This window comes from Thunnus albacares, chromosome 19 (genome assembly GCF_914725855.1).
Source record: "Thunnus albacares chromosome 19, fThuAlb1.1, whole genome shotgun sequence".
Classification (NCBI taxonomy): domain Eukaryota; kingdom Metazoa; phylum Chordata; class Actinopteri; order Scombriformes; family Scombridae; genus Thunnus; species Thunnus albacares.
The window spans coordinates 3435481-3463297 of record NC_058124.1 but is presented as its reverse complement, the minus strand read 5'-3'; the positions used below and the strand labels follow the sequence as shown (position 1 = coordinate 3463297).

The 27817-nt window shown below is 36.2% G+C and overlaps 1 protein-coding gene across 4 annotated transcripts in view; it reads right to left on the bottom strand.

Moving 5' to 3' along the window:
* Window positions 1-2823: 2823 nt before the first annotated feature.
* The window catches only part of thrb (thyroid hormone receptor beta), a 126449-nt gene continuing 101455 nt past the window's right edge, over window positions 2824-27817 (bottom strand). Inside the window, exons 1-8 of one of the 4 annotated variants that reach the window (XM_044336040.1) lie at window positions 16126-16480; window positions 15067-15167; window positions 14819-14966; window positions 12198-12403; window positions 10868-10954; window positions 10382-10528; window positions 8701-8959; window positions 2824-6333 (exon numbers count right to left, since the gene is read on the bottom strand). In XM_044336040.1, the coding sequence (XP_044191975.1) occupies window positions 6092-6333; window positions 8701-8959; window positions 10382-10528; window positions 10868-10954; window positions 12198-12403; window positions 14819-14966; window positions 15067-15167; window positions 16126-16465 (1530 nt within the window). In that variant the 5' untranslated portion in view covers window positions 16466-16480 and the 3' untranslated portion in view covers window positions 2824-6091. Of the gene's footprint in view, window positions 6334-8700; window positions 8960-10381; window positions 10529-10867; window positions 10955-12197; window positions 12404-14818; window positions 14967-15066; window positions 15168-16125; window positions 16481-27817 lie in introns of those variants that run through there. The other 3 variants (XM_044336041.1, XM_044336038.1, XM_044336039.1) reach the window with 3 other exon arrangements.

Sequence of the window (27817 nt, the reverse complement as noted above, 5' to 3'; positions counted from 1 at the left end):
CTACTCACATAAACAGGAAGGAAAGCTTTTAGTTGAAATACTGCTCTTCTCCATACTGGCCTTACAGTGTTAGCTCTTTACTGCAAGTCCATTGTAAGAAACGGGTGGAAAAAAAAAACATCCACAAACCTATGTAAATGTAAGGCTTGCAAAATTAATGGGCTCAACAGTGATATCACTGTGACTGTTGCCATGAAAAGCTCTCATAACTGTGAGATAGCTTGGACACACGGTGGTTCACTTGAGGCGTAAAGCTCCACTAATCGGTGTTGTTAATAGCAACAATACATTAAAAGACTGCGCAAAGTGACCCAACTCTGTAGCTCTACAGATTTTTTTTTTTTAGCTAAATGTTTTAATTTTAGTAGTTCACTGTGTCTCACCCTTATCATCAACCCTGCACCCATTGTCAGACAGGCAACCCGCTGATTGCTAATGTAAGGTAAGTAAAACATCTAGCTGCTGATGAAATTTTCTCAGAAGTTGTGGAAATCAAACCAGATCTAAAACGGGAGTGACTATCGGACATACATTCATCAAGTGGACAGAAACATGACTCCAACTGGATGCTGGATGAGTGAATATGCAACTGTTTGCTATAAGAACATTATAAGGCCACAATATGCCAGGGCTGTGTATCTGCCAGCTTGCTGTGGAGTACTTCTGCCCCCAAGTGGCCAAACCCCCCCCCCTCCCAAAAAACAATTAATGCAGCTTTAGAATTGATCAGTCTTTATTTTTGTGCAACTGTCTAACTCATGATTAGTTTGACCACTTCAGGAACTCAGGAACTTTACTTGCATGTCAACCGCAGGAATGTAGTTCCACTTTGGTCCCTGGGTGGTTAAAAGCCCTACTCCTGAGATAGTATGTACTGATGGCCCAACAGCTATCGGGGTGGAGTTATTAACAGTACTGGTGTCACTGACCGATCAAACACAAGCCTCCAAACTGCCATAGTATGTGTAGAGCATTCATTCAGACTGCAAGCAAGCAATACTTGTTGCTAGCATATTAGGGCTGAGAATTTATTTGAATGTTATTGACATTTAAAGTCCCCCTCCACTCAAAAAAAGTGTTTAGTTTATTGTTCTGCTTGGATGCTTGAGCTTCACTGTGTAGAATGATGTATGTTCAGAATTTAACACTAGAAGTCTGTTTTCACATTCATCTGCCGAAGGAATGAAGGAAGACAGAAGGGCTGTGCGATATGACCAAAATCTCATATCCCGATAAAGATAATTTCATATCCAAATAACAATACATATCACAATATAGCACATTTTTGGTGAATTTAATGAATAAATAGTTTCCGGTCTGTGTCAGACTTTTCGTATGCAAACCACGTGACAGAAGTCGCCCCTCTTTTAGGTACGAGCTCCTCGTTTTGACTTTAGCCATCTTGGCTTTTTACTTGCGCAGCTTTTATTGCATTTACAGTAACGTGATGAGTGTCTCCTCATTCCTGCTGCTATGCAAAAGTGAAGCTAAAATATCCCCTCTCCGTGAGCTTGCATCTTGCTCATGTGATGTCATTTGCAGCCACAGTCTGCGCAGGTTTGAGAGCGCCTGTCACAGCTGTCAATCATGACACCACACCCTCTTTTTATATTGTCAAATAACTAATTAAAAACAAACTCATCAGAAAAATGAGAACTTGAATGAGCTGTAAAAAAAATTATTTGACATGTAATTTTTTAGTTTGGCTCATGTCCCATCTGTTAACATGGAGGGGGCGGGACTTATGACTTATACTGCAGCCAGCCACCAGGGGGCGATCGAGATGTCCATCTTTATATACAGTCAATGGCTGAACCACAGAGAGCAGAGGAGAGTAGTGTGACCATAAAAGACAGCAAAACACAGTAGAGACAATGTTTATTTATGTTATTTACCTAATTTATGTGCACTCATTTCATCTCAGCTCAGTGTGAGAGTTTCTACTGTGTTTTGCTGTCATTTATGGTCGTGCTAGACTGCTCTCTGTGGCTCAGTGCGGGTGGGACTGAGCCCTCTGTGTGTGTGTGTGTGCTGCAAACACAGCGCAGCAGAGGAGAGACCAGGTGAAGTACTCACAGTTGACGACAACTACACTCGTCATGTTACTGGAAGTGCAATAAAAGCTTTGCAAGAAAAAAGCCAAGAAGAGTAATTTATTAATGTAATCTGCGCAAAAGATGAAAGTCTCCAAATGAAAGAGTGTGATTTCAACAAAATAAACGATAGAGCATAACATGAAACGAGAGAAGTTTTCTATCGTCACACGATATATATCGTCATATCGCACAGCCTTAGAAGAAAGTTTCTCTGCATTTACATTAACGTTTAAGGCGTGAACCTACGAACATGATTTGTGAGAATGGACTTTACAGTGAAGTAGGAGACATCTCCAGCAGGAAAACTTAAGAAATCAACAATATTTACATATTCATATGAGGGAGAAGAAGTAGATGTCATTTTAAGGATTTTAACCAGGTAATTAAATTTTTTTTTTTTTTGTGAAAAAACATATCAGACACAAATTATTATTCAAAGCTGAGTATTTTTATATATCTCAAAACATGTCTGGAGGGGATCTTTAAACAAAGTTATGTAGCCAAATTCCTGAGATTAGCCAAAAAATCTCAAACGTTTAAAAAAGAGGTACAGTAAGAGACAGCAGGCTGACAAGAGATGTTTGTTTCAATGTGGTTACATACTTAAGTAGAACATCACATATGCAACAATAAATTACAAAAGACCACCCAATGGCTGAGTTGTCATCTCATTGCATTAAAAAAAAGAAATCAAGTCTCAAACAGAATGTCACTTTTTAACACTTTATCAGTCTAATTTGCTGATGTACTCTGCTAGTCTAATCTTCACTGTTTTTCACATGCAGTGGAAACGCAAACATAAATACACCAAAGGGGCTTTTAGGTCCTGATTTAGTTCCTGAGTTTAGTTCCTGTGACTGTTTGGTTGAAAAGGGACATTACACTAGTTTAAAAATTAGGGCCTAACTCTATAGAGCAGTCCGCATGTTTGTACAACCGGCCCCTGGTTGTGATAGCTGGCTCAATTTTTTTTCACATCTCTTGAGTTTTTTTTCATTTTGTCACCATCTGTTTGAGACATTTTGATATTTTCTGTATTTGTGTATTCTACCAGGACTATTCTGTTTTATTAATGGCAGCAGGCAGGCTCAGTCACAGGATATCAACGGCTCCTGCAAACAACTTAACATGAAGGCGACCTCAACAGACTGTGGACAACAGGGGTGCACGTAAACATAGCCAATGTCACTTTACCAAAAGAGTTCTGGCTCAACATGGCCCGGGAACCCACATATGAACCAGGCGGATGAGCCTAGGTGCCTACCCCCCCCTCCCCCCCAATCCATCTCTCTCCCTCTGATTGTCTGTGCATTTATTTGAGTCTGTACAATTTGCGAGGTGTGTGTGTGAGGTCCGGGTCATTCAAACACTGCAGCAAGTCTATTGCTTTGATAAAAGGCATCACTTCACAGAAAAGAGAAAAAAAAAAAATCACAAGCTGCTTTGAGGAGTAGTGTGAAGCTTGAAAAAGCGAGATATACAAAGCAAATGTTTGTCACATTGCAAACAACAATACCATAGAGAGGCTTTCAGAACAACAACAAAAAAAAACATGAACATACCGGCTAAAATAAGAGAAAGGAAAGAGCACTACGTTTTCACAATCTCACCAGCTTTCTCAGTGTACCTTGCTGATGATGAATTATACTGTTGTTGGGCCTGCCAAGCTTCACTTGGCCTCCAAATCCCACTGGTTGGTCACAGTGGTGGGGTCTGACCCATATGTTATCTAGGCACATGCATATATTCATATGTGCATGTGTACAGTATGTGTACAGGTATACTGTATGTGCTGTATATGTGCATGATTGTGTGTTAGTGTATATGCATGCCATCATAAGAGGGTGGTGGGCTGTTGTACAAACATAATGTTCATTTCCGCATGTAAATAACAATACAGTCCTATCAGCTATTTCCCCAACCCACCATAGCACCAAGACGTCACTGTTTTAACATACAGTCTCCTCTTTTCAGGGAGTTGTTAAAAAAAAAAACAAACAAATCAGTTGAAATCATTGTATGTGGTATGAGTGAGGCAACATGGCTGAGATTAAACACTTAAAAACTGATACTGGTTGTTGAGTAGAAGCTGCTAACATACAACATGAGTCAGAGTGCTGACTCGCGGCATGCACTACCTAACATAACCAGTCAAGTCTTGATATCGCTATGAAAGCCCAGCAGGGACTCAATTAGGAGGGCATCATTCACTTGGATTTGGCACAGCATGTGGCATTGTTACACACACACAAAAAAAAAAACAAAAAAAAAAAAACGAGTACTATATGATTGTCTTTTCCTGACATCAGTGTCATTATGTGCTTTAGTTAGTCCTGACCAGTCTCTGGCAATGATGAACAGGCTCATTTTAATGCTACTGCTGCGTTCCTTTCGCTAGCGGCAGTCTGAATCACCAGCAGGTAGGTTGCAATTACAACCGTTTTGTGTTTTCATGGTCCAGTTTGTAAAAATAAAGGCAATAAACATGGACACTTGTAAGATTTTCTTCACCCACAATACAGATGATGCAGCTATGATAGCATATTAGGGCTAGGGAAGAAGAGAAACTGTACAATTCTTCTGCCAATCATAGTAGTTGATTATAAATAATGTTTTCATGATATAAAAAGGCCCAAACAGTCATAATGGGTTGCAGGACCTCTAAAATCATCTTGAGTCAAAGTGAATAGCAATGTATTTGTGATTAAATAACCAGATTTTAGAATGGAGTTTGGTGTTAAGTTTTCTACATAAAAGGCAAAGCAATGTGGTTTCCTTTGATAAATTCAGATTTTTTCTTTGCGTTTATTTGGCAGATTCATTTTGTCCAAAGCGACTTATAACAACGTACATTTCCAAAAATTTGATTTTTTTATTCAATATATCCCTGCTTCTCATTTTGTGGATAAAATGGGTAATTTCTTTTCTTCTGAAATGGCCCTAATATGCTGCCATAGCACAACAGCTAATGTCCATGATATTTAGCAATGTTTGCAAGCAAGTTACCATAGCAACATGTTAACCACTTACTACAAAGGTTAGATTTATGCTCAGACTTTACTGAAAGTAGAAACTAGGTGTGTTATGAGGATTAAAAACAGGTTGAACAGTATCGTCGTGTACTGTTAAGTGTGTGCTGCCATGTGGATGTGATGTCAAACTAAAAAAAATCTGAAAAGTTCATTTAGCAAAATCTTGCTCAGGTTTCTTATTCGCAATTCTCTCGAGTTGCTCTTCAGTTGCAAAATTTCAGTTTTTAACGACATCTCTGGAACGCAGCATTATGACTAAATGTTGTGATGTGTGGCTACCCAGAGACTTACAAAGGCTTGTGAGTTGTCATCTATTAGAGTGCGTGTTGCTGTCTCAGGTCACAGTATGATGGTGAGGCAGCTGAACAGCTCAGAGACTCACCAGATGGATGACTGACTATATGACAGTTAATATAAAAACCAACAAATGGGTCCAATAAAGTCGAGCAGGTCGGGGAAAGGCTAACGGATCGCTAATAATGTCTTTTCTTGTTATGAGTAAGGTGAGCAGCCATTTTGAGTTTTTCAAAATAAATGAAGGAAAAATACATTTGCATGGTTTCTAATGAATGAGCAGGTGTCGATAAGATCACCATTATGCCAACTGTACAATCATCAACACAAAAAATAACCGATAGTAAAATCCGAGGTGAGAGGTTATATCCACAACAACAACAACAACAAAATAAACCCAAAAAAAAGAGAACAAATTGCTATTCACATGTACCCGCACTGTAAGGAATGGTTCCATCCAAAACTAGACCAGAGAGCTACTCCTAAACTATGGAATGAAGTGACACTCAGTAGTGCTAATGGAAAGTTCATTGTGACGGGCCTTCTGCTGGTTCCACCCCTGAGACCACCAGGGTGCCCAGGTGCTGACGTATGCACACACGCACACATACACACACATACATGCACACACACACACACACACACACACACACAAACAAAATCCATTGGTCAGTCCTCGAAGACCTCCAGGAAGAGAGGAGGGAATAGCTCAGTGGGACACTCCACTTTCATGTGAAGGAATCGGCTGGCGTGGCAGGCGCCAATCATCCGCAGGTCCGTCACCTTCATTAGCAGCTTGGGCCAGAAATGTGCCACTTTGTGTTTGCGGTAGTTGATGTAATGTTCAAAGGCCATCAGGAACTCCTCTTGGCAGCGTTCAATTCGCTCAATGCTACTCAGGCCTGGACGATCTGGTGAGACAAACATCAACCGAAACAATGGGATCAGACAGAGTACTGCAGGGTTTTATGAACATAATGTCTACTGAATCAAAGGCAAACTACAGTGTGGGTTTAATTTTCGTACTCTAGCTCGGACCATTGGTTGTGATAACATTGTAAAGTCAAGATTTCAGAACGTCGCTAAAATAGGTCCAATGGCGCGGCCATTCAATCAAAGAGGTTGTAAACAAACAAACAGTACAGAACAGAGGACACACGGTTTGTACCTAATTGTGATACAAAATCATGTAGTAGTAAGTTAATTATAACTCGATCACTCGTCATCTCATAATTTAAAGGACGGGTTCACAATTTTTCAAGTCTGTCATAAAGCAACAGTCAGGTGCCTAAATGAACATTGAAACAGGCTTTTCTTGCCATAATAATTCCTCCTGTTCATACTGACCATTAGAAGATCCCTTCATAATGCAAAAATGTATTTAAAAGTTTATCTGAAGCTAATATGAAGCTTCCAGATGGGGCAAATCAAGTAGATATCTTTCAGCGTTACAGTCTTTTTAGTGCCAAAGTCCCTCTTTTTGTTACTATACTTCCACCTGCAGCTCAACAGGGAAACACTGTCTGAGGAAACACAAAGAGGGAATTTGATGCTAAAAAGACTGTAAATGTGTCAGATACTTGACTTGATATGACTAACAAATTTTAAATGCAGTTTTGCACAAAATGACTGTGTGGACACACTGTGGATTTTGTCCCCCATCACTTACATTGAAAGCACATTTGAAGGGGATCTTTTAATAGCCAGTATGAACAGGAGGAATGATTACAGAGAGGAAAACCTGTTTCACTGTTCATATGGACACCTAATTGCTGTTCTAAGACACACTTGAAAAATTGTGAACCTGTCCTTTTAATAGCTAGATAGAAAATAACGCAGGTTGAATCTGATGCCGGTTGTTGTTTATTTGAGTATGCATTAGTACATTCTCCTATTCCCTCAGATCAGAACATCTCATTTCATAACATTTTCTGACAAATATGTTTTTCTTACTTTTATAAGGAATGATAGCGAATCAACTTTCAGTCCAAAAATATTGATTTCAGTCACATTGATCAAACCCTGGTGCCTATTGTAAGTGTGTCAGAGGACAAGACAGATGGGCAGGTTAACCCCATGTCAAGCATGGCATATACAGCACACAGCAGAACAGTATTGATCTGGACTGAGATGCCCTGTGTTGCCCAGAAAAAATGGTGGTGGATCAAAAACCAAGCTAGCTGGACAAAGCTCCTCAGAATGATTACAGTGATTAATTGATTGAATTGTAGTTTGATATGGATTTCATGTCAAAAAATAGTGTCCACACAATCTGTGCAAGGCAGACCAAAGCAATAAAGAAATAACATTGCTTTCAAGACAGCAGGAGGAGTGATTTTTGTTATTTATGGATGGACTCTGATTGTTTTATTCATTTGTCTTTACTGGTTTCAAGAAATCTGTACAACACTTTAATTAACTAATGGTTTACTGCTCTCTAAACAAATGATATTTACATTTTTCAATACTCATGTGACTGTATAGTGTATCTTTTGGTCTATTCTACGACCTGTGGTGTTACTTCATAAAAAGAAAATTCCACTTTCCATTTAAACAGTTCCAAAATACCACAAATCCATTTTGGTAAAGAGGGTTGCCATCTGTATATTACTTTTATTATATTATTACTGCACAGTATAAATAATGGCTGGCAGTAATGCAAAGAATATGCAATTTCTAGTTTATGGGCTAAAATAAATACAACTACCATTATGGCCCTTTGATGGTGTTCAATCCACAAGCAGTCTAGGGCTGCAACTAATAATTATTTTCATTATTGATTACTCTGTCGATTATTTTCTTGATTAATCGATTAGTTGTTTGCTCTATAAAATGTCAGAAAATGGTAAAACATGTTGATCACTGTCCTAAAGACCAAGATTATGTCCTCAAATATCTTATTTTGTCTTGACCAACAGTCCACAACCCAAAGATAGTTTACTGTCATAAAGGACTAAAAAAAAACAGAAAATATTCACATTTGAGAAGTTGGAATGAGAGAATTTGGACATTTGTTTTCTTAAATAATGACGCATAGCAATTAATCGATTGGTGATTAATTTAATAGTTGACAACTAAATGATTAATTGACTGATTGTTGCAGCTCTAAAGCAATCCAGTTAAGGTGAATGTTATATTTAATATTGAATAATCATAATCATAGTGTCAAGGGGGGAAACTGCGCAAACCTGTTTTTTAAAAACAGCTATACTTTATTCCTTCCGTGTCAGACGGAAACTCCCTAATAGGCTAACGCATGTTAGACAACAGGTGCTTACCGGATGAAAGCAGGATGACAGCCTGTAGAAGAGCCACCTCAGAGTCATCCAAGTTAAAGGAGGACAATGACACGCCAAGGTCAAAGATGGCATCTGACACTACGCCCAGGCCTCCATTTTTAAGTTGACCGCGCGTAACCGCCATCTCCCCGTTGAGTGTGAGGGTCTCACTCTCTGGATCATAGCGAACAGCAGCTCGCAGTGACATGATCTCCATGCAACAGCCTTTCAACAGGATGATCTGGTCTTCACAAGGCAGCTGGTTATAAGGAGAAAGAGATATGCATCTTTATTCTAGTAATAAAGGAATATGGCTAATATTACGGACAGCCTTACTTTTTTGTCAAGTTAGAACTGAAAATTCAGACTTGAATACTATTGGAATTAGGGAATGATAAAAAACAAAATCCCTTTCAACATTAAAATCATTTCTACTCTGAAATGTAGCATAAAGAAGTTAGACTGAGCTAACTGTTTTACTAGCTAACTAGTCAGACTGCTAATTGAACACTGCTATTGGCATTAGCAACACATTAGCTTGAGTGAAAATGTTTTATTAATACAAAAATGGTTAGATGACCTTATACTATGGTTAATAATTTTATTATTGGTAAATTATGAAATAGTGTTTCCAGCCAAAAATGGTGCACCGTTTCTAGAAAATTGTCTGGACACTTAACCAAGTTGCATGTCATGTTGGAGGTAGAAGTAATGAATTACATATTTTTTTCTCTTTTACAAATTTGAAATCTTCTTCCTTATTCTTTGGAATGACTACAGCTAAAATCATTTTCATTGCTGAATTTAAAATATAGTTCATAAATGAGCTGCAGCAGAAATTTTTTTTTGAAGAAAACTTTTTCAGTTGAGACTTGCGAAAATAAATGAGAATTTGGTAACCCTTTATTTCATGGGTCTGTAAATTCTTAATAATTTCTGAAGAAGTTTCCTGAAAAGAATTACATAATTTGGCACTAATTATAGCTAAAGTAGAATCAGTGTTCATTGGTACACATCTAGTCAATTAATTACAATTAAATGCTAAGCTAGCCAGAGTTAGAAGGCCAGCTGAACATGCAAAAATGTGCAATTTGTCTGCAGGCAATTCATTCGCAGAAATATATGAAAAATATAGTAACAACAGTAAATAATGATAAATATTTACTTGCTTTAGAAGGTGCAGTTTTTTTGAGAAATCAACATCTACTTTAAAGCCAACACAGCCAATAAAACTAATGGTCTAAGAACTTTGACTCCATCGTCACTATAAATAATACCAAATTACATAGTCCTTTCAAGGATACTTTCAAGAAATTACTAATATTAGAAAAAACCTGTTGGAGAACTTTTATTTTTATTTTCAAATGTCAGCAGTATTTGAGAATTTAAAATTAAACAATATATTGTATATATTCTTTTTTCCACTGAAATACTTACTATATACTGAGCGAGACATCTTACATATGAAAAATAAGCTTGTCAGTGCTATTTGGTGTAATGACACTGTTACCAACATATTTTGAACATTTGGAATTTCTTTGCTGAAATTTCTAGTTATTTATTGGCTAATATTTATGTCAATGTTGATACATCTGTGATAAGCTCAATTCTGCTCTGTCAGGCTCTCCTGTAAATTTCTGTATTCTGTATGAAACTTTGATAAATAAGTGGCTGCACTTACCTCACAAAACATAGGCAGTTTTTTGGCAAAGTCCACCACTCGGGTTATGGCAGGGGTGATAATTTTTGTAAACTGACTGAAGGCTTCTATATCCACTTTGTTTCCATCGGGCGTATTGACCATGGACGCTTGACCAATATCCTCAGGCTGAAAAGACAAGTGGGGGAAGATCAGTGTCAAGATCAAAGGTAAGTTGAGATGTGTGAAGCATTCACAGTCTAACCGGAAAAACAAGGTGGGATAGGCAAATAAAAGCTGACTTAAGTGGTTCAATTTTGATTTAGTTGACAAGATTTTGACTGGACAATGTGATGTAAAGATGGAAATGGGGATGTTGCTATAAACATGTAACACAGATGTTTCTAATGCACTTAATTAAATGTGTTATGCACATAAATGACTGCAAATTAATATTTTCATGACATATAAACTGTGTCCTCAACACTCAATCATTTTCAATAAATATTTTTATCCACTGTGTCTTACCTTAGTTTCCTTCACCCCCGCTGCACTCTGGTCAGAAGTATAGAATAAATTACATGTTATTTCATTAAGAAGCATAGCTTCCTCGACCTGTTGGATAATCAACAGGAATTGTGAAGTTTCAATGAAGAACCCGTGTCAAGCCAACTAAAAAGAAAACAAGTTAAAACTGAGGACAGATGAAAGAGTGTACAGATAGAAAACAGGCGAGGACAGAAATCCAAGATGGGTATCTATGGTGAGATCCAGGCTCAGGACCACGACTTCAAATAAGTCCTGAGAAACACTCAAACGACTATTTCGAAATGTATTATTTTCCAGTGAAAATTTGACGACTATTTAAACAAAGCTCCATGGCTGTGATGGGAGACTTATATGACTTTAAAATATTTTTTTTCAATTAAAAAAAAAAATCAATTTATGGAAAAAAGTATGTTTTTGTGATGGGGTGAACACTACTTACTCACTCACTCACTACAATACAGTCTGACTAAAAATCACCATGTAACATGATGAAAGTAGTGAAATACATTCTTATATTTATGTAAAGCGACACATTTGTAAAATCTTCAGATATTCCCAGACTTACCCTGAAAATTAAACAAATTTGATTTCCGCAGTCTTGAATACACCTATAAAAATGTTAATATTCCACAAATTCCTCAATGATTGGGAATCTTAAGTAAAAATGATTCCCCGCTTACACATATCTGTTACTTAATCTCACCGCGTAAAAAATATATAAACTTAATTTTTTTGGGCTTAATGAGTGTTCCTCCTGATCGTACCATAGACACCCAAAAACTGTAGAGACAGACTTGCAATCTGGACAAAGCAATTAGAGTTTACAGAAAAGAAAACAAAATTAGTCAAAAAAACCAAAAGCAAAACAACAAAACAAAAACAAAGGTGAATTGTGAAATTTAAAGCTACAAACAGAAAGACAGAAAAGAGAAACAGCACAAAATAGGAAGTTATTAGTATTAGCGATTAAGGATCATTGCTTTGTAAGACATAAAAAAGACAAGAATAAGATGTTCCATTATAAATTAGTGCTGCTGCGTTGAGGAACACACTTTTCTCCATCGTCCAGCTAATTCTCCCCACTCTACAAGGAGATACAAAAAAACACATGGACATATTAACACAGGGAACAGTGGAACAGTGGTTGTGGTGGAGGTGGAGAAGACAGGGGCATGATGTGGAAGGGGCATGGGGAGGGGTGGTGGGGTAGGGTTGGGGGGGGGGGATTGGATAAGGCAGGGTAAACAATACAATGAAGGCTGTGGTGAGGAGAGAGGGAGGGAGGGAGGGAGGGAAGAAGATGTCTCACCAGGAATTTCCGCTTCTGCTTCCAGTGGTTGCCCTGGGCGTTCGTGGCCATATGGGCCTCAGTAACCATACGGATGAGGTCCCACTCCTCTTGGGTGGGCTCCAGTCGGTCCCATGCCGTCTTCTGCAGTTCCTCCTTCCGACGGCGCTCCCGGTTCTCCTCGATTAGCTTCCGCTTGGCCAGCCTCTTGCTGTCGTCCAACACCACTTGGTGGGGGGGAGGGGGGGGTTAGGAGCAGAGGAGGAAAAAGGGAGACAATGAGAGTGGAGGGAGGAGGAGGAGGAGGCGGGAAAAGCATCAAATGATGAATCGGTGATATACAATAGTTGAAAATACAAGGCAATGCTGCTTATTAGAACATGCAGAAATTAACTGGTCAAACATAGCATAATACTGTAAGTACATAGTACATGCATGAGAGTTATAATCAGGGCAATACAATGACTACAATATTCACAAGTAGCTCTTTGATTGAAGTTTAAATGTATGCATCTTTATTCTGCTGTTCAGTCACTTTGACCTGCATTACTTCTCTGTGTTGCCTCACTACCAGTTTACTGACAGAACTTCAGAAACATAATGCGATTACAGGAAGGATAAACACAGCTGTCACTCAACAAAGTCCCATTAAAAGTCATTAAACAACTCCGACAGCATACTCCACTTCTCCACTGTTTATTGGTTTGCACTAGGGCTGTATCTACTGATTTTTTTCATCAACGAATAATCTGGCAATAATTCCTCAATACATATTATAAACTTTGTTTATAAAATGTAAGAAAATTGTGACAAATGCTCATCGCAGTTTCACAGAATGTATGAGCTTGTGATGTATTCAAATTGCATGTTTTATCCTATTACCAGTCCAAAACTCAAAGATATTCAGTTCGCTATCGTATATGACAAAGAAAATTATCAAATCCTCTCATTTAACAACCTAGCAACAGTGAATATTTGCAATGTATTGGTTAATTGACTAATTGTTTCATCTCTAATTTGCATGCAATGTTCTACACGGTTTGTTTTTTTCCAAAATTTGGCTAAAAGTGTGATATATGTGCCAGATTTAGCTAAAAGGTGCATTTCATCAGCAGTCGCTGGGCAGGTTGATGTTACACATTAAAGGAAACAAGCAAGACAAGAAGCAGTCAAAGCAAAATCGAAAGAGCAGACAAAATATCAAGAAGCAGACAAAACATCATGAAGCAGACAAAACATCAAGAAGCAGACAAAACAACATGAAGCAGACAAAACATCAAGAAGCAGACAAAACAACATGAAGCAGACAAAACAACATGAAGCAGACAAAACATCATGAAGCAGACAAAACATCATGAAGCAGACAAAACATCATGAAGTAGACAAAACAACATGAAGCAGACAAAACATCATGAAGCAGACAAAACATCATGAAGCAGACAAAACAACATGAAGCAGACAAAACAACATGAAGCAGACAAAACAACATGAAGTAGACAAAACATCATGAAGCAGACAAAACAACATGAAGCAGACAAAACAACATGAAGTAGACAAAACATCATGAAGCAGACAAAACATCATGAAGCAGACAAAACATCATGAAGCAGACAAAACAACATGAAGCAGACAAAACATCATGAAGTAGACAAAACAACATGAAGCAGACAAAACATCAAGAAGCAGACAAAACAACATGAAGCAGACAAAACAACATGAAGCAGACAAAACATCATGAAGCAGACAAAACATCATGAAGCAGACAAAACATCATGAAGCAGACAAAACAACATGAAGCAGACAAAACATCATGAAGTAGACAAAACAACATGAAGCAGACAAAACAACATGAAGTAGACAAAACATCATGAAGCAGACAAAACAACATGAAGCAGACAAAACATCATGAAGCAGACAAAACAACATGAAGCAGACAAAACATCAAGAAGCAGACAAAACAACATGAAGCAGACAAAACAACATGAAGTAGACAAAACATCATGAAGCAGACAAAACAACATGAAGCAGACAAAACATCATGAAGCAGACAAAACATCATGAAGCAGACAAAACATCATGAAGCAGACAAAACAACATGAAGCAGACAAAACATCATGAAGTAGACAAAACAACATGAAGCAGACAAAACATCAAGAAGCAGACAAAACAACATGAAGCAGACAAAACATCATGAAGCAGACAAAACAACATGAAGCAGACAAAACAACATGAAGTAGACAAAACAACATGAAGCAGACAAAACATCAAGAAGCAGACAAAACAACATGAAGTAGACAAAACAACATGAAGTAGACAAAACATCATGAAGCAGACAAAACATCATGAAGCAGACAAAACATCATGAAGCAGACAAAACAACATGAAGCAGACAAAACAACATGAAGCAGACAAAACAACATGAAGCAGACAAAACAACATGAAGCAGACAAAACATCATGAAGCAGACAAAACAACATGAAGCAGACAAAACAACATGAAGCAGACGAAACAACATGAAGCAGACAAAACATCATGAAGCAGACAAAACAACATGAAGCAGACGAAACATCTTTAAGTCGACAAATCAACATCATCTTGGCTGGAGTATCACTACTGATGTTAACTTTGCCTTTAAGACTTACAGTCGGTTGCCATTCCCACCGCAATGCACTTCTTGAAGCGACATTCCTGGCACTGGTTTCTGGTCACTTTGTCGATGATGCATTTCCCCTCGTACTTACATGCATAGGTTGGGTTGAGATTCTTCTGGATTGTCCGCCGGAAGAAACCCTAGAGAGCAGACAGTCACATGCTTAGAACTGCTTTCAAATGATGACGACGAAATGAATTTACTGCTACAATTCACTCGAAGACTCGCCGCTTGTGTTACCTTGCAACCCTCACAGGTAATGCAGCGATAGTGATAGCCTGTAGCTTTGTCCCCGCACACTACACATAGCTCATCCTTGTCCAGGTAACTTGGTATGTACCCTGGGGAGAAGAAAAAATATTAGATTTTATTTTAATACGATCACTGGATTTGCACTCTTGTAATATTTTTCATGACTGCTGTGTTTCATTTACTGGTGTAAGTGTGTTTTTTTAATGTATTTTCAACAATATTTTAGATGGTGTTAGAAAATGTATTAGTTTTTGCTTATTTTCTTTTCAAGTAGGAAAAAGTGAAACTGAAATAGCATGCATTGCTGGGGATCAAAGAGACGGTTCAGAGGCTATACCTACATTTATAAAACACTATTCCTTTGTGTCAGTTTGTAACATCTAGTTGTGGGTGTAAATGCTGTGGTTTCAGAAAGTCACACAGGGAGATTTAAAAGGCTGATTCTTGTATGTCTATTAGTACAACACTTAATATTTGATTAGCACCGACTTCCACAGATAACTGTCACTTTGAGTAAACTAACCAAGTTAACACCTGGCCCAGTTTTGGGATTCAGCTTAATGAGTTCTCTGCTGTGACCTCTGGCAGACTCTGGGACTGGCAGTTAACAAACTGATCAATACTTTTTTGGGGTTTGTGAAGAAAGCAATAATTCATCTTGCATCAGCCTTCTGTTCCCTCACCATCAATCAATAAGGAACCCCCACCCGCCTTGGTCAAACACCCGGAGCATCAGATGCAGCAAGTCCTGCTTACAGACCTGCCACTGCATGACGCCTTAAGTCTTGGATTTACGCTTATCAGACTTAATTTGAAAATCCCAGACATCATTGATTCATTGATCAAGGAGGAGTCATCACTAATTAACAAAAAAAAAACATGGATATTCTCCACACACAATCCAGAGAGACAACCACAAAACGGTGGAAACAATTTCATCCGTCAATTTTAAACTCGATACTTGAACATGTACATGCAGCAATTCTATCCACCCAAAAATACCTTATCACCAAGAAGATGTAAACAATCGCAATCAGGACGTCATACCTTTCTTGTGCGCCTCCTGCATCCATTGCAGGTGTGAGAAGTCTGGTTTGATCTCAGGGAAATATTCAGGTTGATATTGGAAATGACTAAGAGGGATCTCCATGCTGCAGAACTCACTCTTAAAAACAGGAGGACCACCAGCGTACGAGCAAGAGTAGTGCTGGCTGGGTGGCCAAGCCTGCTCCATGCAGGGCGGATGGTGCAGTGGCTGGGGATCACAGTGTCTGTACACAGGTCCCTCACCTGGGTACATGCAGTGTTCCCCACCGCCCTGCACCGCGCAGCCTCCCACCCCAGTGTGAGGCATCTCATACATGTCTGGTATGCAGTAGTTCATCATGGAGATCCACAGCAGAGCACCATAAAAATGATAGGTCAACTCTGTTCTCAAAAAAGAAAAATCTTCTAAAAGGTTCTAAAAAAGTCAGGTCTAAGAAAGAGCATCAAGCCAATTAGAAGTTAGAAGTATTTATTAGAAGTTTCCTGGCCTGAAAAGAAAACTTCATAGAGGTTGACCCTACGTAGACGTACAAACGTTTTACCCACCAAAGCCAAAGACCACAGACTACACCTAACAACTGCCCCACCCGCCACCACCCAGCCGAATTGGGAAGCAGAGATTTATGACGACGTAGAGCTCTAATCTTACACTCCACAAATCCTCGAAGTGCCACAGACAGGGGCGATGTCACAGATTAAGATCTTGCATGTTGCACCTACAGTAAATAACCATCTTATAACATCCAGCGAGCGGAAAACAATTCTAAAGAAAGCAAAGAAAAGTTCCAATAAAAGTAAAAAAAAGTTTAAAAAAACTTTAACTTTAAAGCCATTTGTTCATATCACGAAAGAATTAGTAGTTCTCTTAACCCTGACATCTTTCCTAACTCTTTAACCTTTAACCTTTGTGTATTAACCCTCTTGCTTATCCTGTGGGTATTTTAAACAGAATCCTCAAACAAGCTTGCTTAGGTCAGTGACATATAATTATTCCTGCCAACTAGTTAGGGAATGTCATGACACTAAGAAGATTTTATGAAGGGGTTTGAGATTTAAAGACATAAAATTGACTTTACCATTAAGACTGGAGCATGTACTTAATCCCTACAGCAAAGCTTTTGGAAAATGAACAACTTAACAGTATTTTAACATCAGAAATACTCAGAAGAATGAAAACTTTTTAAAAGAATAAACAACATAAAAACTAACTTTATATAGATTACTGGGCATATAAAAATCTGATAACAAACTCAATTTTAACTATCTGTATTGTTAGCAAGATGATCAACATTAAAATAGTTTAAAAAAAATATATTTTAATTTTAAAAATAAAATAAAATAAACAAAACTAACAAGCTGAAATACACTGAAATTATGGACCCCCCCCCACACATCACAATCCATACTATACATACTGAAACTGTATAAAATAAAACACATTTTCTTTCACAATGTTTTTGATGACTTTTCAGCCTAAAATAGCCAGTGAGTATAACTTGCAAAATCAATATTGTTTCCCCACAATGTAAGACATGCGAGCGACACACTGAGCGACACATTGCGTGATCTGTTTCAGATAATACACCTATTATCCCAGACACCAGCTATACTCAGCCTTATTGATTAGGATTCCTGTTCAATGAAGATGGGATAAGCCTTATGGCGGTGCTGTGTGTCTGTTGGGATTCATAATGCTTTCTTCAATAATGTAGCAACATTTCTTCATACTTCACTGTAACAGGTTGTTCTATGAAGTGGTTTTTAGAAATGCTATTGCTAACTAAACAACCAGACAACAAACCCAAAGAGAATCAAAAATGGAGAGCCTGCTGATTGCTTGTTCCAGCTTATGAATTAAACTGCAAAAAACAGTTAGCATTAAATCAAACTATTTTATGTAGCATATTAATTGTACTAGAATTTATTAATTTATGTGGTTACTTTCACTTTTCACTCCTACAATTACACCTTGTTACTTTAAATATTTATTTTTAAGTTCTAATTTGAGAAAAATAGTTTAAAAAACAACGGATTTTTAATTCTGAAAACAATCTATCATAATTACAGTATTATTATGATACTGATATTATGTAGAGTCCTGTTCAGTCATTGGCACCCTTGTGGAAAATTTGCTGAATACAATTGTTAAAAAGACTGTTGTCAATGCTGGTCTATTAGTTCCCTTTGTATTACCGAAATTACTTCTAAACACAAGTCACAGCAGAATTAAATAAATTAATACATGCCTTTACTTGTTATTGTGTAATGTACAATACTAAAGAAAATGCATGCTTGCTACTCAGTTAACATAGAATTATTTTGGTGAAAATGAATAATTAAGGGTTTCTCAACCATTTTCAACCTGTGAAGCTCTTGTTAGGTGTCACACGAACCAGGCAATTAGAGAATTTGAAAAGCTGAGTATGGAATATTTTAGTTTTCTGCTTTCAGGAACATGGAAATAAATTTGAATTAATCCTAGAAGAAAAAAGAAATGATGATATACCTGTTTTTTTAAATAGTTGAATTCTGCCTTTACACTGAAGCGGAAATCACCCATGATATCACCAAGAGCCCCAAGGGTGAATGAAATAATAAGGTCTTGGTCAATAGAGTCTTAATGGACTCTTTCCAAAGTATCTGTGAACATTAATGTAATGTACATCACAATCAGGACATGAACTGTTTTTTGTTTGTTTCTGCTTCAATAGTCGTTTAAAGGTGGTCGAGATAAGATTTGATCACGCAATGTCTTTTATCTTCTTAAGATTACCACATACCAGAACAGGGAACATCGTGTTAGTTACATGGATCATAGTGATGGACCCGAAACATGTAGACATGTGAATGCGTGAACACATGGCGAAGTCTGAGAAAAGATGCGTGCTGTTTTGGCTTTGAAATCCCTGCTGCTTGTACTTATCTGAACCCTGAATCGCAGCCAGTCTGCACGCTTGCCATCACGTCTTTAAAGAAGAGACGATCAATACTGTTGCTGTATGGGATTATGAAGAAATACGGATAATCATGGTTCCAATGCACTTCTGACTACTAAAGGCCATATATTTTGAAGATCTTGACTGAATTTTGTTATTTTGGTTTCTGTTCAATATGAAGTCAATGTGTATAATACTAATATTACCCTGCTTGACTATGCTATATCCAAGACCCCTATAAGAGTCCTTAGCACTCTTCAGTTTAAGCCTGAGAGAAGCCACAAGCATTTCACTCAGCAAAATCTAACTTTACAAACTTTTTTCTCTTTTCAGTTTTTAAATCATTGTTCCAAATGACATTGCCTTCCCCAAAAAAAACTTAAACATGCCAATGCAAGCCCAAAGTTCTGTTCAACAGACCACAGTAAGTGATATGAACAACCTGTTAACCTGTTAAGTAACAGTTCATTTCCGCATGTAATAATTTCCAATGTAATGCATTTCCAATTCGTATGATTTACAGAAAAAAATATTTTTGACTGTTAAAATAGATTTTCTATCTAATTGTTTACCCTTATTATCAATAGCAGATTGTTTGTAACTCAGCCAAAAAGCTATATAACAATTTATATGTGAGCAATGTGATTACTGAGATTTCTAAATTCTGATTAAAGAGAATCAATGTACTGTATGTCTCCTCATTATACACTGAGAATAAAAATCATTTGTATTTTACTGCACTGCATTTTCACGTCCTCCAGAATGTGAAATTAGCATGCAATAAATTAGACTGCATTTGACTGAAAACACATGAATTGAAGGGGCCTCCCTACAATAAAAAAAACAAACAAACAGCAGTGGTCTACCTAAAATGCTCACACTGAACACAGCTTCCAGTAGGAACTTAAAGTAAATTTAGGATGTTTTTACACTTGCACTTGTGTGACATGATCTAAATAAATGGTAAATATATCACATTTTAACCTCATAATGTTATCTGACACTTTGTCCCTATGACACATATTTTTCAGATTAAAAAAAAAATAAAATACATTAAATAAAAAATCTATATCATTATCATTTGCACAACCGTATATCTTTAAGCGCTTGTTTAGTTCATTTTCAACACGGGGTGTTGATAATCCTGTAATGCGGGTGGAGACCCTGAGACTAAAAGCCTGACAAAGTCATTATGTGTCAAGATATATTATGACATTTCAAGCGACTTAAGTGTGTTGCAGTGACAAGTCTGACAGCGGAGCATCAGCTTTTTAATCTCATTAGTTGTGAAGCAGTTGTGAAGACGATTTGATTGACAGTAATGCATTTGTGTTCCGTGGATCACACACATACTACACAACAGGCTGAGATAGAGTAGACAGTTCTGTTAAATGAAGGGATACTGGCTTTTAATGAAGCATCCAAGTACAAAATGAACAAATCTAGACCCCTTAGGAATCACACCAACAACATTCCCACACGTGTACCCTAGACAGTTTGCATAGGACTTTAAAGGTTTGAAAGTACTTTTTAGAGTCTGTGATGGCCCCTGTGGTGTCATATAGGAGTTTATATCTGTTTCTAATCTGTGTCTCTCCCCTGCAGATGACTAATTGCAGTAACTCAGCCACGGCTGTAGTCATTCTCTCTCTCTGCTCTCCCTTCCTGACGCCTGCTTTTGGTTTGGTTTGTTATGCTATTTAGTTAAATATTTAGCTTTCTGCACCCATACACACACCCATATATTTACACACACATATCATTAAAACCTAACACATAGTACTGATTTCACTGAAATCCACATGCCATATGTTAATTAGTTATTACCTCTTCAATTTGTTGTCAAAAGCTTGCCATGCTTAGGTGTGTCAATGTGATGAAAACTGGACACTTTGTTCAAATAATATGTTGAAATGCTCATATCCAAGTTACTCACAAGATCAAAACCAACCATATACAAACTATTGCACATATGTCCTGTTTTTTTTTTACAGTAGCATTAATGTAACTAGTCATTTTTTTATTGCCTTACACATTCAAGACTGCCAGATTCACTGCCATCTTCAAGGCTTCATGTTCTTTCTATAAGCACCAATTTACAGGTAGATGTGGTAAATTATCACAGTAAGCAGCTCATACTGTATATAAAGCTCCTACATTTCTGTTGTAAATATCATTACTCTGTTAACATTTAATTACTGAAGCAAATAAAAAAAATTATTTTTAATTTGTTAACAAAAATAAAGTAGCACATGTGTATTGACACATAATCAAATTCACCATTTAGGAAAGACATCTTTATGTGTATCAATTAAAGATTCTGTTGGTCAAATTGATTGATTTACAGGTATCCTTAGTTCACAAACTAATTTTTTACTAATATAAAATACCTCAATTTTATTAATTTAGGATGCAGGAGTGCATATGAACAAGTTCACTTGGGAAATGTACATACAGTATAAACAGCTGACACCTAAAAGGCTATTTGGAGGATTCAAGAATAATTTATCATAATTAAAAGCAGGTTTACATATCACCTTATATTTTTGACTTTCTTTCTGATGTCAAGAACTGCATTGTTATTTAAACCCAATAAAAATATACTAAACTATTGTAATTTACAGTCCAGAAAATGTAAACTGAGTAGGTTTCAACTATATACTAACTTGCAATTCTAAATGTCTTAATTTAAGTTAAAGATGTTTTGAACTGAAATTATCACACACTATCTACATATCAACCATTCACATTACAGATAGTTACAAATTAATCATACACAGTGAATATGGAGACTTTTTTTCATATCAAGTAGTTATATTTGCAGTTATGAAGATATATACAGTGCATATGTGTAATTAATGTTTCCCTGCATATAGCTGATTTATATGGGGGTTCAATGTAAATGTTACATAAACTAGTTAAAATTACATATACTCTATAGCTTTAATGCAAAGCTGCAATGAAATCAAATCTAAAAACAGTAAAAAAAAAAAAAAAATTAAAAAAGTGAATTGAGTGTTTGTAACTTTTTATTTGATTGAAAATGACTTTGTCCTAAGTGAAGATTATCTAGTTTGTGATCGCTATAATTACAGAACGCACCTATAGCCGACATACTTTCTTTTATGTTACACTACACTACTTTTTTTTCTTCTATTTTTGTGATATCACTGAAAGATAAATCTTTATTCTGCAGAATATTAACAGCTTGTCTTTGTTTTTGAGCTAACATTTGCCACATGGTGACCGCTGAGAGTCATCTGATGTTCCACAAAAGACCTACAGTCTGATATTGTTGTTTATTTGGACCTTTTCTTTGGCAAGCTTAATTAGTACCTCATTAAACACTGGCGCAATGGAAAGGTCAACCAGCTAAGCCTCTACTTATTAAACACATTTAGACAGTGCTAGAATGAAATGTAAGACAGACAGGTTTTGCTATATGTGGCTCATTATAGTGATCAAGAGTGATGTAATTTCCTGTATAATAATAAGACACCTAAAAATCTGGTTATTCACATTACTTTTGGGGTGCTTGGTTATTAAAAATACCCAAATATGAGATGTTCAACAATTTGTAACTCCCACTCTATCTAGACTTAAAGTTTTAATGAGTCATATATTTAGTATTGTATTGATAATAAATCATTTCTCTCTTATTTTTTGTTTTTTACTGGCAATAAGTCTATTACTAAAATTTAGTGGTAATATAGTATATTCACTCATTAGAATTATGCACACGTTATAAGTATCTAAATGTTTTTACCACTAATAACTGAATTGGAACTGTAAAAATCATTGTATCTTAAATCTTAATCATACAAAATAAAGAACTACATACAGACAAAAATGAATGATCAATGTTTAATTCTTATTATCTGTCCGGATGAACTGTTAAAAAGGCTTAACATAGGATTACTGACTCCATTCATGTGATAAGTGTGAGTATGTGACAAGTAGATGTGACAAACATGCAACAGCTGGTAAGAGGCAGGTCCTATGAGGCAAATCTTCTTGCAAAGAGGGCTTGATACCAGTTTAACTTTTTGATGAGGTGATGTCCTTGCCAATAGACTAATCTTGTTTGGAGTTTCTTAAACGACTGTCGACAAACTGTTAAGCGTTCATCAGACAGAGTCGCCTGTCAATACCTAAACAATCTGCCGTCTGAGCGGACTGTATTAATGCCAAGTGTTTTTCCTGGAGTGAGTTTTATATTTCTAATGATCACTCCGTAAATTTTAACCAATTATTTTTTTAAAATTTTTTAATTTAATGTATTTTTAATTAAAATAACTGTAGAATTTTTTTATCGAAATCTTTTTTGCACAGCTAAAAATAGATGGTTTTGTAGAAAAGCATCACGCAAACTAAAAACATGAAATTTATTCGGATTTATTTATGTAAAATGTATAAAGACGCTAAAAGAATGCAGCAATATTGACTTAACAAAAGTCAATGTATATATATAAAATGTATTTACATATATTCATGTATTTATCACTTAAAAAATATATAAAATACAGATCTATATAAATTGAGGTATTGAACAATGATGAATGATGAATTAAAAATGAAAAGATAAACGATTGCAGTTATGTGAATAACATATTTTTAAGCCTTAAACTTTTCCTATGTAAATGAGTTGCTTTTAATTGCATTATGTCAGCATGGCAATGTTAACATTAAACATATAATTTGGTTGAAAGCACCAGGAAGAAAAGTAATTAGGCTTTAAGTTAAGATGATCTTGTCAAAAAATGTCAATCATTAGTTTGTTATTCTTTTGATATGATAGTATAGACAGAAATTTCAATTTAATTAATGAAGAGCTTTTAAGAGACCACATTAGCAACACATTTATATATGTTTATAAGCAGTATTTATATAAACATTTATAACACACTTTAATGTAGTTATAAGCAGTTATAAGCAGTTATAATTACATTTTTAAATGTTAATTAATGTAAAATGCGATTATAACTTCTCCTAAGAAGACATATTTTATATTAGTGTCCAGATGACAAAAATATCATTAAACATTTACATCTGCTTATATTACAGTGTGTTATAAACCATTTATGAAATGTTTATATACTGCTATAAATGCCGAATAGGGAGACTTTAACTAAATTGTTACCAATACTGCAGATACTATCAGAAGCACCTTCTAATACCACACATTTTTAGCACATAAAAACAGGCACACATATTTTAGTTGTTTAAAATAGCACAGTCTTAAAACATTTGTTTTTACACTATTTCAATATTTCTCTACTTACCCAGATTGTCTTTTGTCTCAGTTGCATGTTTTTTTCTTTAATCTTACTTAAAATGTGTTGAAATAGTATGTCCAGAATATATTTCACATTTCCTGTGTCAAGTGAGTAAATACTCCATGGAACTGTCTCCAGCAGCTGAGCCACTCACTCCAGGTATTCCTGACAAACGACTGAGGCGAACAACAACAACATGACCTTTCTGTTTTAGATAACAATATACTTCTTGGCACTTCTTTACAATAATCTAACCTTGTAAACAGGAACATAGTTTCTCTGTCCATGGCACCTCACTACAGTAGCCCTGCAGCAGGCTTTTGCACAGATATATTCCCTCCCTGATTGATTACTTTAGGCCTTGGGGGTTCAAAGCCAGGTCATGAACAATTTTTGGATGTGGGGAATCTCTTTACCCCGGGCCCTAAATTGATGTGATGCCCAGAGCCAGATGTCCCCAGCTACTCTAAATTACCTGAAGAGGGCACATGAGTTGGTGAACTTTTCCCCTTAAAGTTCAGGGTAAGCTCAGGGGAACAACAGAAGGCTCCCATCATTAAAGGTTAAAGTTTGAGAGGATTATCCAGCACTTTAGAATGAAGTACAGGAATCTATTTTGGATACTGCTATTTTAAATATTATGAGAGCCTCCTGGTTTGCACTTCATGCTGTTAGAACTGTACATATTCATCGACTGCATGTATCTCTGAGAGCCAAAACTTACTACTACTTTGAATCCTTGTATTCACAATACAACTGCAGCATTTTCCCATTAGCCTGAGTATGTGACTTGTGTTGATATGACACATGCTGACCTATCCACACTGTAAATGTGATGCCAAAATACAAGTGTCATTCACAAGCACTTTAAACCTGCCCAGACCCACCAGGGGGGATTTTAGCTAGTCAAGGTCAAGTGATGAATGTTCAAGTGCAGCTCAAGTCCGGTGACTGTACTAACATAAAACATAAAAGCTCCTAATCCTTACACATTTGTCTAATTGACATTAAAGGTCATTCCACAGATAAACACATTTTCTTACAAATGGGCTTTAAAACTGAGGGTTGATGAACAGATGTCTGCTATAGGAATTATGCTATAGCTAATTACAGAAGAACACCTATGTCTCATAGAGACATATGAGTATACATGTAGCCTACAGGGTTGTCTCATTTTATTCTGAATTATGTTTAAACATGGGGAAAAAAATAAAATCTAATATCTTACTCTGCTGTTTTCTTTGCCTCTGGAGTCTGTCTGCTCATCTGTGAATACACTGAACCAGCATGTTTTATTTATTCAGTAGTAAAATAACTTTATTTATACATCATGTGGAGATAAGCTGAGAAAACTAGTTAAATGTACTGATGTAGGGATTTCACACGTTATCTCATTTATGTCTTTACACCATAACATTTTTAAATGTGTGAATTATTAATATTTTTCAGTGATTTACAGGCATACATATACTTTCAATGAAAAAGGTACACAATGAGTTGGGATAAAATCACTTTAGATGTAAATAGACTGTTTTACAGTTGTATTTATTTTATTTCTGCTGTAATTGTGTGCATAAATAGTGAAACAACATTTTTTACAAACTTAAACTGTCTTTAAACTAATAATATTTGGAGTGCTTATCACTAAAGATTTGTGCATTTTTAGATGAGCCTTTGTCATTTTTCTTGTAATTTGGGTTCCTGAGAGCTTTATACTTTGCTAAACTGACAAAATGATTAGTTAGACTTATGCTTAAGCTTGTGCTGAGCTATAAAAAAGGCTGCCAAAGGTGTGGGGTAAGGACAGTTTAAAAGGTGCTGAACAAAGACAAAAATTAATACACAGAAAGTCGGCAAAAATTCACCAATTAAACTTCTTGTATGTATCTACTTTGTTTCCATGGATTTGATTTTGATGACTTTATACTTTTTTATACTATATCCTTCCTATCTAGTCTTTATTGAAGGTCTACATTGGGGTACTTCATGTATTAATGGGAAAAATGGTCTTGTTATTTATTGTAATTTTTTTAACTGTATATTTATTAGACTATATGCAAACATATACATAAAGAGGATGAACATAGATGTTGATTATGTACATATTACAAGGATGAAGATGAGGTAATTACTTAAGTTGTGTATGGTGGACATTGGGGTGGATAGTTGGACTATTCATGACACGGAGTTCATTGCGTAAATATAGAAAAGAGCAATTTAACCTCCTACTCCATTTTGGACATAATATATGGTTGTAATATATATTTCTGTTGTTTATTGAGAATTTGTTGTATATGTTTATTATTCATTTTATTGGTTATTTGTATTTTGTTTTCCTTATATATTTTCTCTCTTTTAAACATGTTTGAAATCAATCTATTCTATTCTATAACGTGACATGAATTCTGTTTCACTGCACAATGATGAACTTCTGTGTGGACCTCATGATCACATGATTTGGGTTATCTGTCATGCCTGTGATCTGTTCTTCAAACTGACAAAAAAAACTCTTCCGCTTGCAGAAAATGTTCAAATAAATATAATTAAGTTTTTAAGTTGATAAGTTTTTGGCGTGTGGAAAGTCCCTCTTTTTTATCATCAAAGGAAATATTGAGATGTTTGATATTCAAGTTAAAGAAGAATATTAATTTTTTTTTAAGTGTTCTGTAATTTTTGCTTTGAAATGTTTGCAGCTTGTGCATTTAAAGTTTTAAGCTCTAGACTCTTCTTGAAGTAATTCTGGTCATTGTCACTTTCATGAAGAATTCATCAGAGCTGTTTTTGTTCCCCTCACTAACCTCATTAAGAATTTTGCAGACAAACCACTGCTGAGATAAAGATGTAATGAGTGAATAATCACAGCAGAGATTTCTAGAGGCCAAACATTATTGAATAAGATTTCTCCTGAGGCACAGAATCCAATTTCACTTCAAACTTAAAAACCAAAACAAAGCTGACAGAACCAGACTATTTCTGTTAGGAAAGAAATGTTGGAAAACTCAGTTCAAAAGAATTCAGGGCAGGGTATAAAATGACAACAGAGACTAAGATGTTGAAGGAAAAATCAGCTGCGGCAGTATAGCACGGTGCTCGGTTTTTATTTTGTGAATTTCAAGAAGACTCAGACTGGGGTGACAAATCCTATCTGCTCCATAGACACTAAACAACAGCAAGTAAACAAGGAAGAAAAACTGAATTTATACATCACAGTTCATTCCCATGAAGACACAATGTGCTTCAACACTGTCACATTAAAGTCAGCAATTCGATGTCAATAGAGAATCTCCGAAGACAGTCACCTGATATCAACATATTATCTTGCCATAAAAACATTATGTGCTTGTGTTATCAGCCTTTTACTGGAAAGAATGGGGCTCCATCATGCTTTCCTGCTTGGAGAGACAGTTCAGTATGTTTGTAACAGTAGGATGGTTTTTCCTTTTTTATGTACTTAAAGTCTGATTATGTTTCTTGATGATT